Source organism: Strongylocentrotus purpuratus, unplaced genomic scaffold (genome assembly GCF_000002235.5).
Source record: "Strongylocentrotus purpuratus isolate Spur 01 unplaced genomic scaffold, Spur_5.0 spur5_scaffold_19, whole genome shotgun sequence".
NCBI lineage: Eukaryota > Metazoa > Echinodermata > Echinoidea > Camarodonta > Strongylocentrotidae > Strongylocentrotus > Strongylocentrotus purpuratus.
In genome coordinates, this window is record NW_022145604.1 from 30,214,318 (window position 1) to 30,229,974 (window position 15,657).

A 15,657-nucleotide genomic window follows, 5' to 3' on the forward strand; every position below is an offset into this window, starting at 1 on the left:
TCCACAATGCCATCGTGTATGGTAGGCTTAAATGTGCAGCATAAGTTCGTTACAGCTAGGCCCTCGCACAAAATTATGTCTAAATGTGTTTAAAAATAATAATAATGATAAAAATATAACTTTTCATGTTTTGTGATGAAGGAGAAATATGGTGGATGCTATTTTGCCTTTTAGGCTATGACAATACCAAACAATCTCTCTGACTCTAGTAAACGCAATAGTACATTGTTCTGCTGATGGCTGCATACATATCATGTTTAAATATATATATATATATAAAAGTATGTTAAAGATTCTTTGTTCAGGCTTCATAAAAAAGCCTTTGCCGTGAACTTACCAATTATTAGTTTCATAGTAAAGAGCAAATAATATTCTATCTAATGATTGTTTGCAGGCACATACCCTTGTCAATCGTTGTACGTACCAGAAACTGACTAGGCCCTCAAGGCTTTGATAACTGTGGTAAAGTGTCAAATTAGAGTTTGCTTGCAGACTTATCTAATAATACCTTAGTTTACCTTTTTTATTTTGTGCTCTAGGAGGGGGGGGGTTGAGTAAAACAAAACGGTGCTCACTGTTGATTAAAAAATAAATAGTGCTCTCTACCCTCCCCCCCCCCCTGTTGAGCAAATACAAATACAAACATTATTTTAGTGCTCACACTACCCCCCCCCCCCCCCCCCCCCCCTCCGCTTATGCGCCACTAAATATCTTCTCACGAATTGGACCCCCTCCCTCGTCGCCGGCTGGATCCGCTCCTGACCTTCTTCATATTAAGCTGACATATATGCCATCAAAGATCGCAAAACTCCAGTTTGGCTGATCATGCAACGGGTATGGGCCAAATCCATAATCACTGCATAGGGCCTATCTACATAACTTATGATCCTTTGAAATATGACATTTTGGGGCGCTATTCTGAAAACTATTGTTCTTAATTATTCTTTTTTTCTTCACCACCGTAAAAAAAAAATGATATTCTGAAAATTCTTGTAGCTTTTCATGAATCTATTTTCTCATTTATTTAACAGTAACACACGAGCGTAAATGAGATTTTAACAAGCGCATCCTTCCCCCATGTCTACTTATCCAATTCATTTGGTAAACTTAATATTAATGCTGGCCAGAAAATATGAGATCTTATCTCAATGACGTGTTGTCAAAAAATACCCTCTGGCCTCTGCCCATTTTTCAAGCGCTCCATCTCGCCTGTATGGATCGAGTAATGGAGTAGTTATCCAATGGGCAGAGGTCCAGAGGGTATTTTTTATTTTCATTTAGATAATGATACTTGCTATGTGTTCAGAATTAATTAAGATTATCAAACGTATTGGATCGCTTGAAATGGGGAAAGTCATCTTCATCATCATCATCATATTAATCATCATTAACAACGACAACATCATTTTTTGCAGAAAGAGTCAACCTTTCATGTGTAGTCAACCTTTCATGTGTAGTCAACCTTTCATGTATAGTCAACAAATGAACGACCTCTTGAGTTCATATTTTGTCAGGGCGCGCGCGAGATCGAATTTACAAAAGTCAAAACACTTCGCCTTCGGGAAAGAAATTGACAGGAAACAAAATAATCTTAAAAAGCCATGTTTTTAGCCACCAAAAGTGCACTTAGGCAGCTGGAAGTTTCCCTCCAATGCTCTGCATGGTAAGTTTCCTCTTACAATTGAAATTACCTTTCAAAAGTAGTAAAGTACACGATCACAAACCCATCTCCGCTACTCTTCTTGCGCAGAGCCAGAGGGTGACCCACATGTGAAAATTTGTGTTAGTCGACGCGTACTATGATGGGGTGGCAAAGCAAAGGCAAAGTAAAGTTCGCGCACATTAAGAACTAAAATTCATAATTTCATATATTCTAAATAGATTCCACATTTATTTAGATCAATTAGGTGTTGAATGCAAAGCAATTTTGTAGACTACAAATGGGTATGTCGGACGTGGCCGTGGGTGCAAATGAAAATTAATCGTCGGAGTAGACTAGACTTCTAGACCTAACTTTCTTTACTTAGGTCTAGGTCTAATTTCTGTGACAGTGTGACTGTGAGTAGATCTAGACTCTAGATCTAGTTTTAGTAAGTATGGTGAGTGTGAATGTGATTTGTGTGATTGCTATCTCTTCTTCTTCTTCTTCTTTCAGTATAGTACGGACCGCCGTTGTCCTATTATCATACCTTGTGCTTGTCAAGTGCCTAGTGACTAGTGTACAGCAGTGCAAGTAAAAGTAGATCCACTGAACGATTTTTCAATTTGGGCTCGTTTTTCACCATTGTTATTGGATATTTTAATGAAAAATGTAATCAGAATAATACATTTCAAATTTCAAGACTCACCGATATTTCTATCAAAAGATACAGCCCCTCAAAAACTCTACAATATTCATAGCATTTTGGTCAGAATGGACGAAGGGCTTCCTCGAAATGTTTTTTATGATATTATTCGAGGGAGCCTTAATTTGCTCCCACAGGTTCCCACGGAGAGGTAGGTAAACAGCATCTCAGATGGGTCCAAAATCACACTTTCCCGCACCCGACCAATATTGGACAGTGGCTTTGATGAATTTTATGATATTTCTTCTAACTACCTACTGAATATAAAAATCGGAGGTAAAAATAAGGAAAATACCAATTTTCTTAACAGACCGATACAGCTCAGCTCCCTTTTCACGTGTACCGTGTGAATTCACGATCTCTACACAATGGTGATGACCTCTGACTGGCGCTTCGTAAATGTGCTGCTTCCGTATAATGTGCTGAATAACACTCATATAGCGCATTATACGGAAGCAGCACAATCACGGAAGTGCCAGTCAGAGGTCATCACCATTGTGTCTTCAGGATCACAACAGATAAAGGTTTGAATCTAAATTTATTTTTAAAAACGTTGACCGATTTTGCAATGCACATAGACTGCATAGGGATGTGTGCCATGTCTATGGGAAGGGTTTTAGCACAAAACCTGGTGCGCGATCAGACACGCTAGTAAAAGGGCTCTACAAGTACTAGACCGAAAGCTTCAGTCTCTATAATCGTCGGTTGTTCCACTGAGACTACGTCTGGCTCCACTAGACCTCCGGTTATAGAGACTGAACGATCGCCTATACCATCGTATGTTGAAGATATCACGGCTAGATTTTAGCCGCTAGGCCCCTCCCACAAACATGACAAACTTGCCACGGCCGTATTGTTATGCCCCCAAAATCCCCCAAAATGTCATTTTACCTCGTCCATATCCAATTTTAAATTAGGCCTAGGCTATAATACATCGGTTCATCCCTTCTAGTCTACGCTGAAGGCAAAATGATTATGAAGGAAAAAACTGTGCGCCATCTACACGTTCGTAATGGCGTTATCACAGTTTTTCCTTCATAATCATTTTGCCTTCAGCGTAGACTAGAAGGGATGAGATTGACGGCAGTGAGAGTTTAACACGGCTTGCAAGATTTTCAACATGGATGTCGATTTTGACCCATAATTTCCTTAAAAGGGACCATTAAACGGATTATTTCAATCAAGTTAGTAAGTGGAACCGATGTATTATAGCCTAGGCCTAATTTAAAATTGGATATGGACGAGGTAAAATGACATTTTGGGGGATTTTGGGGCATAACAATACGGCCGTGGCAAGTTTGTCATGTTTGTGGGAGGGGCCTAGCGGCTAAAATCTAGCCGTGATATCTTCAACATACGATGGTATAGGCGATCGTTCAGTCTCTATAACCGGAGGTCTAGTGGAGCCAGACGTAGTCTCAGTGGAACAACCGACGATTATAGAGACTGAAGCTTTCGGTCTATACAAGTACAAGAATTCTATGTGCAGCTAAAAACAGTCTGAAGCTCAACGGAGCTTAATGACTTTTTAATGTGTTGCACCTTCTGCTTGAAAAGTTCCAAAGAGGTGCAATCTCTAACGGGCAGTAAAGTACCGTAAACAAAAAAAGATGGTAACATTAATTTTACCTTTTTGAGCCCCCCCCCCCCCCCCCCCCTTGAGCAAAAAAATAAAAAAATTGTGCTCATTAAATAAATTTACTTTGTTTTGTCAAGAGGGAGGGGGGAGGGCATTTTCATTTTTTTGTTTAAAAAGGTAAAATTAATGTCAAAATCTTTTTTATTTACCTGTTTTTTGCCGGGGGGGGGGGGATGGGCCCATTAGAGACTCTTAGTCTTACATGTACATACCCTGTCGTTTAGTACATAGTTTTTAATTTAAGAATGGAAACAAAAGACAGCAAAAATTGCTGATCTTTTTCATAATTTCTCACTTCATTCCGAAGGTAATTTCCCCTTTCCATTGGATGTATCATTCAGATTGTTGACATCTTACCTCCTTGAGAATTTGTTTTTGAGTGGATTCAGCACCTTACAAATCTCATGTATTTTTATTATTATTATTATTATTAATAATATTATCAGTATGTAAATAATCAATTGTTTTCTTTTTGTTATTATAGTCACAAACTCCTTACAGAGCCATGCACCCTGGGAAACTGTCCTCATCTTATTTGCAAGTAAGTTAATGCAACACTGTAATTTTATTTATTTCTCGTTTAATTTTCATTTGATACTGGTTGGGATAAATATTTCACTCCTTGTCTTTGATGTCTCTGACTGTTCTTACTGCACATACATGTGCATACACTCATTGCACTGATTTCAAACCTTGGTAAACTTTTTTTTTCTGGTTTTGAGCGCTTCACCTCAGGGTTCCTGGCAGATCTTGGTACATGATGTACAGTATCATGCATCAGCGCCTTTTACTGTCCAAGTATGTTTAAGTTAAATGCAATTTAGTATGTAACCGTGAGCTGTAATTTATATAATGTTTTTCATTCTTTGTAATGGGTGTATCAACTTGACGAGCCTTTCACTGATACATCCTATTTCATTTTCCAATAATTTGTATTTAAATGTTATTACTTTGTTTTACATATTTAAGTTGACTTTTATATGTACATTGTAAATGTTTATAACCTGCTTTTGTTTTTACTGAATCAGAATTTGAAATAAAATGGATCAATCAATCAATGTACAACTTTATTGAACTGCTCTTGCTGTTGCAGCATCCCAAGACAAATAGGCCGGGAGACCAAAGCAAAGCATTAAATGCTTTCACATAGATTGTTGACCTCCAGTCTGCTTACCTTTGACAGTAAATTTGAAACTCGTTACAATAATCTCTGATAAGGCAAGCTAAATTTACTGGTCCCAGCTCTTAACATGCTTTCATTTTTATTTTTAATGTGATATTGCAAGGTAATTTTAACTTGTGATATTGCAAGGTAATTTTAACTTGTTATAACGATTTTCCACTGTATTTTTGTTTGGGAGAATTTTTTCACTGGTCTCTCCCTCTAAATTCTGCATTTTGTTATAATTTGCACCAAATGTGAAATGTGTTGGCAAGAGCTTTACTATTGCTATAGTGCAAAGTAGTCAAATCATTACGGGTAAAAATAATTAATACCTTTTATATATCATGAATCAGAGTTTCCAACATGTCTCGTATTTTAAGATTTCTTGTAAAATTTCTAACAGTATTTTCACTTTCTCTTCTTTTTGCAGGGCATGTGTTGGAAAATACGCAGGCAATGCTTGCCCGGCCTGTCGAGCCCCAGCATGGGCGAAGGACCTGCAGGTCAAGAGAGAGCTGGGGATGGTCGTCCGTCTCTGTCGAAGGCTCCAACGTCTGATCAACACAGAACCTGAACAAATAGATACAGCCAGCATGAAGCTCAGTGAGGACACTGAACCTAATGGGAGTTTGACGGGGGAAAGTGGGAGAGATATAGACGAAGACGATGAAGGATTGAGTTTCATTATGAATGAGGCATCAGAAATGGCTGATGGTTCTGAAACGGAGCCAATGTCTATCTCTGAATCAGATGCAGAGGTTCAGAAACACAGCAAGGTCATCCGCAAGGCACTCCGTCCTGTCCAGGGGTCAGACACGGACTCCTTGTCCGAGTCCGAAACAGGGAAAGCTGACCGACGACCTGGCAAGAAGAGAGAAAAGGTCCTGCAGAAGAAGTTGAGAGAGAAGACTGAGCATGCAGGTGGTGAGAAGCCTGGGTCAAGGACGCTGATAACAGAGAATTCAGAAGGCAAAGAAAATGATGCTTTAAGAAAGAAGGCACCAGGCAACAAACAAAGTTCCAGAAAACCTAAACCATCTACAAACTCTGATGGAAACAACCCCTTTGCAGTGTATGACTTTGAAGCTTCGCCACCGCATCCTAAGACTCGCAAGGGTAGGATGCGGGTCATGCAGCAGACAAAGCGGGAGGTACAACTGAAGAAAGTGGCGGCAGCAAACAAGAAATGGGACTCGGTGTCCAGTGTCTCAGCCTCCAGGAAGGATGGCAGAAAGCATGTTTCCTTCTCTGATGACAGTTTAAAGTCGGGATCAAGTAGCGCTGAGGATAGTGAGAAGAAATCCCATTCAAAGACCAAATCTGTGACCGTGACTTCAGCGACAAAAGAAGCTTGTGGATTGAAGGACAGATCTAAGAAAAGTAAATCTGAGAGTGCTTCCAAACTCACTTCCAGCCCTACAACAACCGGGCAAGGTAAGGGAAGGAGTAAGAAGAGTGTCAAGTCTGGCATGAAAGACAAAGAGCAGTCCTCACCTACAGTCTCCAAGCCACAAAGCCAGAAAGGAAAGAACTCTAGGAGTCAGACTGGTGAGTCTCCGTCTGGTGACACTGGTGATTTGACGCCAGATCCTTGTCCAAGTGTAGCTAGGGTTGGCCAGAAAAGAAGATCACCAGCATCTGTATCAGAATCATCAAGTGGAAAAGCCAGCTCTTCTCCAAACAGTGTTGGCAAGAAACAGAAAACGGTTGAACCAAGTACTCCGACAACCAACAGCAGAGTGGGACAGAAAAGGAGGCTTTCAGGAGGAAGGATAAGGATATCACTGAGCCCAAATTCATCGTTTGGTTCTCCAAAGCCAGCCTTGATGAAAAGAAACAAGAGAGGGGAGACGTCACTGCATGTAGCATGTATAAAGGTAAGCATTGAATGTGTGATCATACATGTACTTCAGTCAGATACCAGGTAGGTGTTTCACAAAGACTAAGATCGACTTTAAGTTGGACTTAACTATGGCAGGCCTTTCAGGCCACTCTCAAAGGAGGTGCAAATCATGGTCACTAGTCTACAGAATTTACAATTTTTGATAATCCATTATTGAAGGCAAAATACTATCTAAACAAATTCTAAAGATCATAATGGTGAGAGCAAACAGTGGCATGAACAGCCTGCCATAGTTAAGTCCAACTTGAAGTTGATCTTAGTGTTTGTGTAACACCCCCTCCCCCCAGGTATCACTTTCAGGCTCTAGCTTTCTGAGGATTGAAAGTATCAGAAATATGGGGCCAACAAGTTTGCATTTTGTTATACAGGTTGGCCACCAGGTTTTAAAAAAAGTATATATGTATGAAACTCTTTTTACCCTGCAGGTATTGTATCAAGTTTGAGGCATGTTTTCTCTTGTCCCTGATGTATTGCTTGTGAGTCATTCCTGAAGGATAAATTAAACACTCATGAAACAAACAACTCTCACAGTGTTGCCCCCCCCCCTCCAACCATAACAAGAAAAAGAAAAGAAAAATGTTTAAAAAACAAAAACAAAATGAACCTTAATTTCTTTGAACTACTGTAAACGCTGTTATTTTCGCGTCATTAATTATTCGCTGGGCGACCCAAAAACATATTTGTTGATTCTTAAATTCGCATTGCATGCAATTCAGCCTGTTCAAAACATGCATAAGAAGTCATGCCTATATTTTTGCGAGTTCTAAAATTCGCGCTTGCCGATCTTAGCGTGAAATCCGCGAAAATTAATGTACCTCAAAAGTTCGCAAATATTCCTACTTTTACAGTAATGTGTTGGCATATATTTTTGTAGTACTAATAATATTACATCCCTGCATTATTTTATGCTTTATTGTTTCTTTCTTGTTCCTAAAAAATATCAAGGGTGATGAGAATGAAGTGAAGTCCCTCCTGGTGCAAGGTGCTGATCCAAACTCTAAAGACAATGCTGGCTGGACTCCATTGGTAAGAGATTGTACCATAATCTGACTAACTTACTTTCCTTTAGTCGAGTCCTTCCAGTTTCTTGTGATATGATAGACCAGGGGAGTGTTTCACAAAGACTAAGAGTAGGGACTTTTAGATTTGCACGTCGACAGCTTTGACCGCAACGTGTGACGTCATTTTAAGGCACTGCGCATTTGGTACGTCGTCTCAGTCGACGATCGAGAATGCGTCAACCTTGATTTTCCTAAATCTAGTACATACAGTACATACATACATGTTGATATTTAAGTAGCGCCTTTACATGCTCAAGGTACTAGTATGCCGCGTGCGCATAAAATATACAGTTCCTCAGGTAGACAAAGGAACATCCCTTCCCTGCTATTATGTAAAAATGTGTAGAACAGGTGTCACATGCATATTCACCTGTTAAACACATTTTACATAGCAGTGAAGGGATGTTCTTTTGTTGAAGGTAGAATGAGGAACTGTATATTTTGTCCTCTTTAGCTTTCTTTGTCCGTTATGTTTATAGTGTTACTTCCTGCATGCATGTATATCGTCAATTGCAATCTAAAACATTTCTAATTGTAGTCAACATGGGCAGTTAAGTACGTTGACACGCATGATCAGTCGGCGTTCGTCGTGTTCTCGTCCACTCAATCTAAAAGTCCCTATTGACTTTAAGTTAGACTTAACTATGACAGGCCATTCATGCCACTAGTTCCTCTTAATACATGTACAGGTTCCTTTTTGATTTCAATGAGAGCCCATATTCAAGGAAAACAACAAGTGTGTTCTTTATAGACAGGTGGTCTTCTATACAGGTTGCCGCTCAAACGTGTTTGATTGTAACTGGAAAGATGGTATTACTTTCTCTTTAAGGACCTCACCGGTACTTGGACTCTGGTCTCTTGATTTTAATGGCTCTAGCTCTTGTTTACTTTTGTTGTTGTTGACACATTACTGTTTTTGTTTTCAGCATGAAGCGTGCAACCACGGTCACACAGTCTTAGTGGGTCTTCTCCTGGATCACAATGCTCTGATCAACGCCCCTGGGTTTGAGCATGATACACCCCTTCATGATGCAGTCAATAACAACAGGATCCCCGTCATCAAATTCCTAAGAAAGAGAGGTGCTTCATTGGAAACCAGGTAAGGTTTATTTCTACCTATCGGTTTTGTCCTATACGTTGCCAGCTACAACTGTAGTACTATACTTTGTGATCCCTCCCCCCTACATGTATCGCTAGGCTCTGACCAAATGATGATAGTAATAATATTATTCCGTTCTTGTATAGCACATGTTATCACATTGTGATATAATGTCACTATGGCCTTCCAAAGAGTTTTTCAGAAATTATTACCCTGGCTTTAACTCCAGCAGCCATTATCAGCGCACAGTGCATTTCAAGGAATAATCCTACAAGGTACCCATTTCATCACCTGGGTGGAGTGTGGCCGAAGGCAGATTAAGGTCTTGCCAAAAGACGTAAGTGCTGTGCCAGGGATTTGAACACTGTGGCGTGTACCTTGTGGTTCACAGTCCGGAGACACATCCACTATTCCATAACACCATTTTCACAGTCCTCTTAGTTTCTTTTGCATTGAAGCATGGAATAGGAATGTCTTTCTCTTGCTTTCTGTCACAGTTAAACTTGTTACCTGGTTACTAACAAATAACTAAAATTACATTTCATATGACAAGTTTTTCAATCATATTGCTGCTTTTCATTGTTCATATGAAATCTATTTTAATATTTCTACATGTAACTTTCAAATTCATAAAACCATGTTAAGAAGCCTTTCTTCTAAAAAATATTTTTTTGAATCGTTCAAACTGCATACAGCGGTAAGAATGGTAAATTGTATTAAAGTTAAAGTTGAGTTCTGGTCATGCGATTGCATTGTGAAAGACACGGTGTGATTCGATCAAAAAAGGTTGATCAGCTAGCATATAAGTACTGGTGTGTACTGCAAGGTTCTGTAATCATCAAAATGATAAGAAATTTGGCCCAGTCTTGGTAAACTTACAAGTACTGAACACAGAAAGATGTATATGGGACTACACGAACATGTGGCATAAAATTCGGTGGTGATTTTTTTGCTGTTACATGCCATATTTAGAATATGAAGGCATTTGAAGACCCATGCTTTTTAGGGAACATGTTTTATCTGATGTTCTTCCACACTTGCATAATAACAATGATAACACTCACAAATTATTTTTCACCTCTTCCCAGAACTCAACCTTCTCTTTTATAAATGACTTTTTTCTTCTTCACTCCAGGAACATCCACGGTCTGACTCCACTGGACCTACCCGCAACACCGGCCATCAAGGAAGCTCTACTTACCCAACCCCTATCAGAGGTCAACAATTCACCTGTCCGCACCCCAGTCACAGCCCCATCACAGCATCTACAGGATCGACATGTCGTTCTTCTGGGAACAGGTACATTTATAGGGTCACTCGTGGGGGTATTGGGGGGAGGGGGGCATCCCAAACGTGTCACCATCCATTACAATGCGTGTCTAACTGATAGACTGTATTGTGTCAGTCATTGGGTTGGGGAGAGAGGAGAAGTTAGTCTACCCCTAAATTTCCACTGCTCAATGACTACACCTACAGATTATTGACAGTCCAAATAGCAATAGGTGAAATAACAGGAGCTTTATGGGTAGTAGGTTGGGCAAAGGGTGAAGGGTTACACCCTTACAGGTGAGACAGGTTGTTCTTCTATCAACCGGTTAGCTGATGGTGTCAGCTTAGGGGCGGGGGAGGTAAAGCGGAAGTGTTTAATGGAGCTTACTGGAACTACATACGTGTATGTGCTTTGATCTAAGGATCATTGCCCTGGGTTCATTTGTTCCGAAGTACTACCAAGACATGTGATGGTTGTGGGTTTGACCCCCAGCTGATATCTGTTGTCCAGTTAATAATTTTCTAAGACCAGTAGAAGTGTAAAGCTATATCTTATCATGATATCATCAATTGAGCAATCCTGTATTTATTTAATTTTTATAAAAATACAGTTGAAGCAAAATAAATATTCTATTCAGCAATACAATAAAAATACAGAGCAATCACTATCATCTGCAATGTATCAATTTTGTTTTTATTTTAAAATGTATATAAAATGAAAAGAACATATTATTAAAGTCTTTGTTGTTGTGTATGTAATTTCCCAGGTCTGAAAGCCAGGGAGAAGATGGCCTTACAGACATGTAGTGATCTCTTACAAGGGAGGGTGGTTGATGAGTTCAGCCCGGAGGTGACCCATCTAGTAGCAGCCTGTGAGGAGGATGGTCAATGTCTTCGGACCATGAAGTACATGCAGGCTGTCCTGGCAGGACGATGGGTGGTGTCCTTCAAGTGTAAGTCTATCATTACAGAACGTTGGTACCTAGAAGGAATTCAAAATCCTTGTATGTCAGATACTGAGAGTGGTATCCTCGAAAGCGGACTAACTTGAGTCCATAGTTTAATCGACCGACTAAGTATGGAATGCCAAGTGTCCATATGAATATATTTTGGAATAATTTGATATGTCCCTAAATTACCATGATGAAAAAATTGTATCACAATTATATTGTTGTTTATTAATTATGTAATTACATTTTATTTTAATTTAGTGACAGATTAGAATATTCAAAAATATATTCATATGGATCCATACTTAGTCAGTGGATTAAACCATGGACTAAAATTAGTCCACTTTTGAGAATACTACCCTGAATCTCTTTGACTGTTCCGTAGACAAAGTGTGTGTAACAAAGTTCAATGAAAGTGCTCTGTTACTTGTTTGGAAAGTTGGCAGAGGTGGAGAAAGAGTCATAGCTGTATTTGAATTTTACATCCCCTATGAATATGTCTTGCTATCACTGATACATTTCAATTTCTATGTATAATTGATGAGGTGGTTGCCCTCACTGGTGCTTTTGAAGGTGTTGGGGCATCTGCTCTCTTGGCTTAGAGAGGCCACTGGCATATATACAAACACATTGACAAACACATTGACAACATTTGCCATTCCAAATAAAAAAGAACACATTCTGATATGTAATGTCAGATTCTAACAAGCCACCTCAATTTGTTGATGACATTTGTATGTACATGTATGTTGTGGATTAGTGGATTACTCACCTGACTGCAGATCAGAAGGTACAGGGTTCAAGTCCCGCCGCGGCACTAATGTCCTTTGGCAAGACATTGATCTACATTTCCCACTCTCCACCCAGGTGTAAATGGATACCTGATATGCTTGAGCTCTACTTACTTTGTCAGCTCGGCTACGACCAGGGTAGTATGTGCAAAGCGCCTGGAGCGTCAGAACCTATAAATAACCATATTATTATTATTATATGATACCATGCCTTATGATTCTCTCTTTTAAAAACATCTGCAGGGGTTAAGGAATGCATCAAACTTGAAGAGAGAGTAGAGGAAGTGGAGTACGAGATTCCTGGAACATCAGCTGACCCTGAGAGTAACACTGCAAGAAGAGGACGGGAAAATGTTCAGAAACAGGTACATTGGAAAGATTATTTAGTATATAGGGATCATCTTCTCTTATACTTAGTCTTGTATTCTTGGTTTAGTGTCCTAAATTTGTAACCACCGATGTTAAAGCCTCACTGTCCTACTTGTAGCTACTTGCTCCCTCTATATAGAAAACTTCCCAAAACGGTGCCTGTTGGTCCCCCATGATCCTCTTTTTCTTATATTAGTTGAGAGCTGAGTTAATGAGATAGCCACCTGTCAGTGCCCACGCTGTGTGGTCTAATCCCTTCTGGCCCAGTAGTGTTGACGGTCTTTAAAGGGATCCGGTAACTTTGTCTTAGATCCTTTAAAAAAAATCCTTGATTTAGCTCATGCTGCAATGACAATTATAAACCTTTAGGTCAGTGAGGAACCCCATGACTTTTACAAGCCGATTGCCTGTCTGATTATCAAGATATTTATGATTGAAAATCGAAATCAAATTTTCTTTTATTCTCACAGTTCCCAGGATTGTTTGATGGCTGTCACTTCTACTTTAGCGGAACCTTCAAGCATCCGACGCCTCCCAAACCAGAGCTAATCCAACTCATTAAGCTCGGAGGAGGTACCATCCTCAATCGTCAACCTAAACCAGATGATGATGTCATTCAGGTGTCGACCGTCGTTCCTTACCACGCCCGCACGGAGTCGCAGTACGCTTCTTGCGCGTACTACGTTGTTTATGACCATCTAGGGAAGAGAGCGCCATCTAGCATCAGAACGCAGAAAGTCTGCACTATACCTGTTTACTGGCTGTTGGACTGTGTATCTCAGTTTACATTATTGGATCCACCAAAGGAATGAACTTGAAATAATGATAATAATGATCATTATTTGGTATCATTATCATGATCATTCAGATCCATTCTAAGCGATGCTCAGTGCCCCTGGATTTAGCCCAGCTGCTCCAATTCCCTGAAGCATTCAAGGATGAACATCCCTATCTAGTACCCATTTACTACACCTTGATAGAGAGTGGCAAATTGAGAATAATTGCTTGCCAAAGGACTTTAATTCTGGGCTGGAAGTTGAACTGCAGACCATGTGATGCAGAGTACATTCCTGTGACATATCCACTTGATCATGACAGCTCTATTCGTGATTCTCAGAATATAGATCATTCTTGAATATTATGTTTGTGAGACCTGTGTAGCAAGGTTGCAGCACATTGTCATTTGTTGATTACCATAGATGAATCATGAACACTATTCATTGCATGTAAAGAAATTTAATGTAATACATGTATTTCACTACCGGTAAACATTTACATGTGTTTGTTTTATCTTTTATTGCGTATACTTTCCTATTCAATGTCCTTGTTCTAAAATACATCTTCAAGTGGAATCCTGCTTCTGTTAGGAATATCATGATATCAAAGTGTTTTCGTCATTACTTTACATAATCACTTTGGATGCTAATATTATGGGCAGTATTGGAATGACATCCTTCATCCTTCTTTTCTTCTCTTTTTGCTGCTCATTTGCTTGGCATTTATAATAATGATAATAATATTTAGCTTTTATATAGCGCTTAATACAATGTCTCTAAGCGCTTTACAAATATACTATTACCCCGGCCATTGGATTCAGTGCTTGCCCGCACACACTGTGCACAATCTCCACTCCCTGGGGAGCATTCCAGCCAGGCGTTACTTGATGCTCAAAAACTGTTTGACCATCAATAGCTTTTGCATTCATATTGATCTACATGTATATAATCATATAAATAGTCTTGTTATTATATTTGAAGGCATGTGTGAGTAATGTTAGTAACATAATTAAAAGAGAAAATGTGGCTTATTTAGTTTTTCAGTATGCAAAAAATGATGCCTCCGATATTGAACATTTGATACAATGAAGCTAAGATTATATTCTGTTATTTACAAAGAAAGCATTTGCTACACTAAGATAAAGATTCACATGGCCTGAATGGCTCGAATTCCCCAACTGGTACTCTACAGATGAACATTAAAGTTGTTATTTTACGAGCTGATATTATTTTAAATGTTGAAATTAATTTCTGTGTTTGTTTCCTGTCTCCATTAACTCGACAAGGAGTTCTAGTCCCATAAGTGATTCATAAACTATATGGATTATGACGGTATATTCTACACATCTTTTGTGTATTCGATTGTTATAGCGCATATATTATAATATGTACTGAATTTATGTTTAATAATGAGCTCATCATTGAAATATAAAGCCTTGTTTCTAGTTATTCTCTGTCATGATTGTTGATGGGTGTTTTAACATTTGCTGCAGTATCAATTACTTCCGGCTTTATTTCTTCGCAGGTTAGGGTTTGAACCGGCTTTTCAGTTACGTTTATTGTTATGGGTGGGTATAGTGTTGGGTCTAGGGTTGAAGTGAGGTATAGATTCTGAAATTACTGCAGATAAATTGTCTGTGGTGGAAGTGGATTGAGGTGGATGGGTCATGTGTGGAGAAGGGAAGATGATGAACCTGTGAAGAGAGCGTGGGATTTGAAAGTGGAAGGCATAAGAGGGTAAAGGAAGACCATCAAAGCTTGAAGCTGTCATTGGTAAAACACAAATAGGCAACACTGTAATGTATCTTGCGAGCTCCTCTCCGGGCCAATCTGTCATGTACAGAAAGTCATAACCTTTCACTTTATTGCAATAATTATATTTAGGGTGAATGCATGATTAAAACAGGAGGAGAACCCACAAGATACGTCACAGAGTTGCCAAACACCTTCAAACATTCACACAACTTTCATATCATTATTCACTTTTTTGCTCAAACTTTAACTAAAATGTTTCTCTCATTTTGCTGCTTCCATTTAAAACCAACTAAATATCAGGATTGACTTCCCCTTTAATTAGAAACTACATGCGAATGAAAATTAATGCGAATTAATGGACCGATTCAGTGTAAATAAGGGCAAATCTAAAGTTGATACAGCAAACTAGTTTACAATTGCACAACACATACCTGAACTTTAAACCCGATTAGCACACAAAGAAAGAGAAGTAGGTGTATTACTATGGCAGTAAACATCAAGTACAAGTGTAACACGTCAAATATCTTCGTGTCAT

The 15,657-nt window shown here is 39.2% G+C and overlaps 1 protein-coding gene across 1 annotated transcript; it reads left to right on the forward strand.

Annotated features, from left to right (window-relative positions):
- Positions 1-1,556: 1,556 nt before the first annotated feature.
- On the forward strand, positions 1,557-14,144 carry LOC588646 (BRCA1-associated RING domain protein 1). Its single transcript, XM_788320.5, has 9 exons — positions 1,557-1,663; positions 4,469-4,525; positions 5,580-7,026; positions 7,998-8,078; positions 9,040-9,212; positions 10,348-10,511; positions 11,249-11,434; positions 12,466-12,587; positions 13,062-14,144. Exons 1-9 carry the CDS (start codon positions 1,602-1,604, stop codon positions 13,401-13,403), a joined length of 2,634 nt encoding a protein of 877 aa, XP_793413.3. The 5' UTR covers positions 1,557-1,601; the 3' UTR covers positions 13,404-14,144.
- Positions 14,145-15,657: the final 1,513 nt, after the last annotated feature.

Bases quoted from the DNA above. Each gene is read 5' to 3' on its own strand.
- LOC588646 (XM_788320.5), top strand. From the start codon at position 1,602: ATGTTTTTAGCCACCAAAAGTGCACTTAGGCAGCTGGAAGTTTCCCTC. The intron at 8,079-9,039 runs GTAAGAGATTGT...TTTTGTTTTCAG, and splicing joins ATGCTGGCTGGACTCCATTG to CATGAAGCGTGCAACCACGG. The intron at 10,512-11,248 runs GTACATTTATAG...GTAATTTCCCAG, and splicing joins TGTCGTTCTTCTGGGAACAG to GTCTGAAAGCCAGGGAGAAG.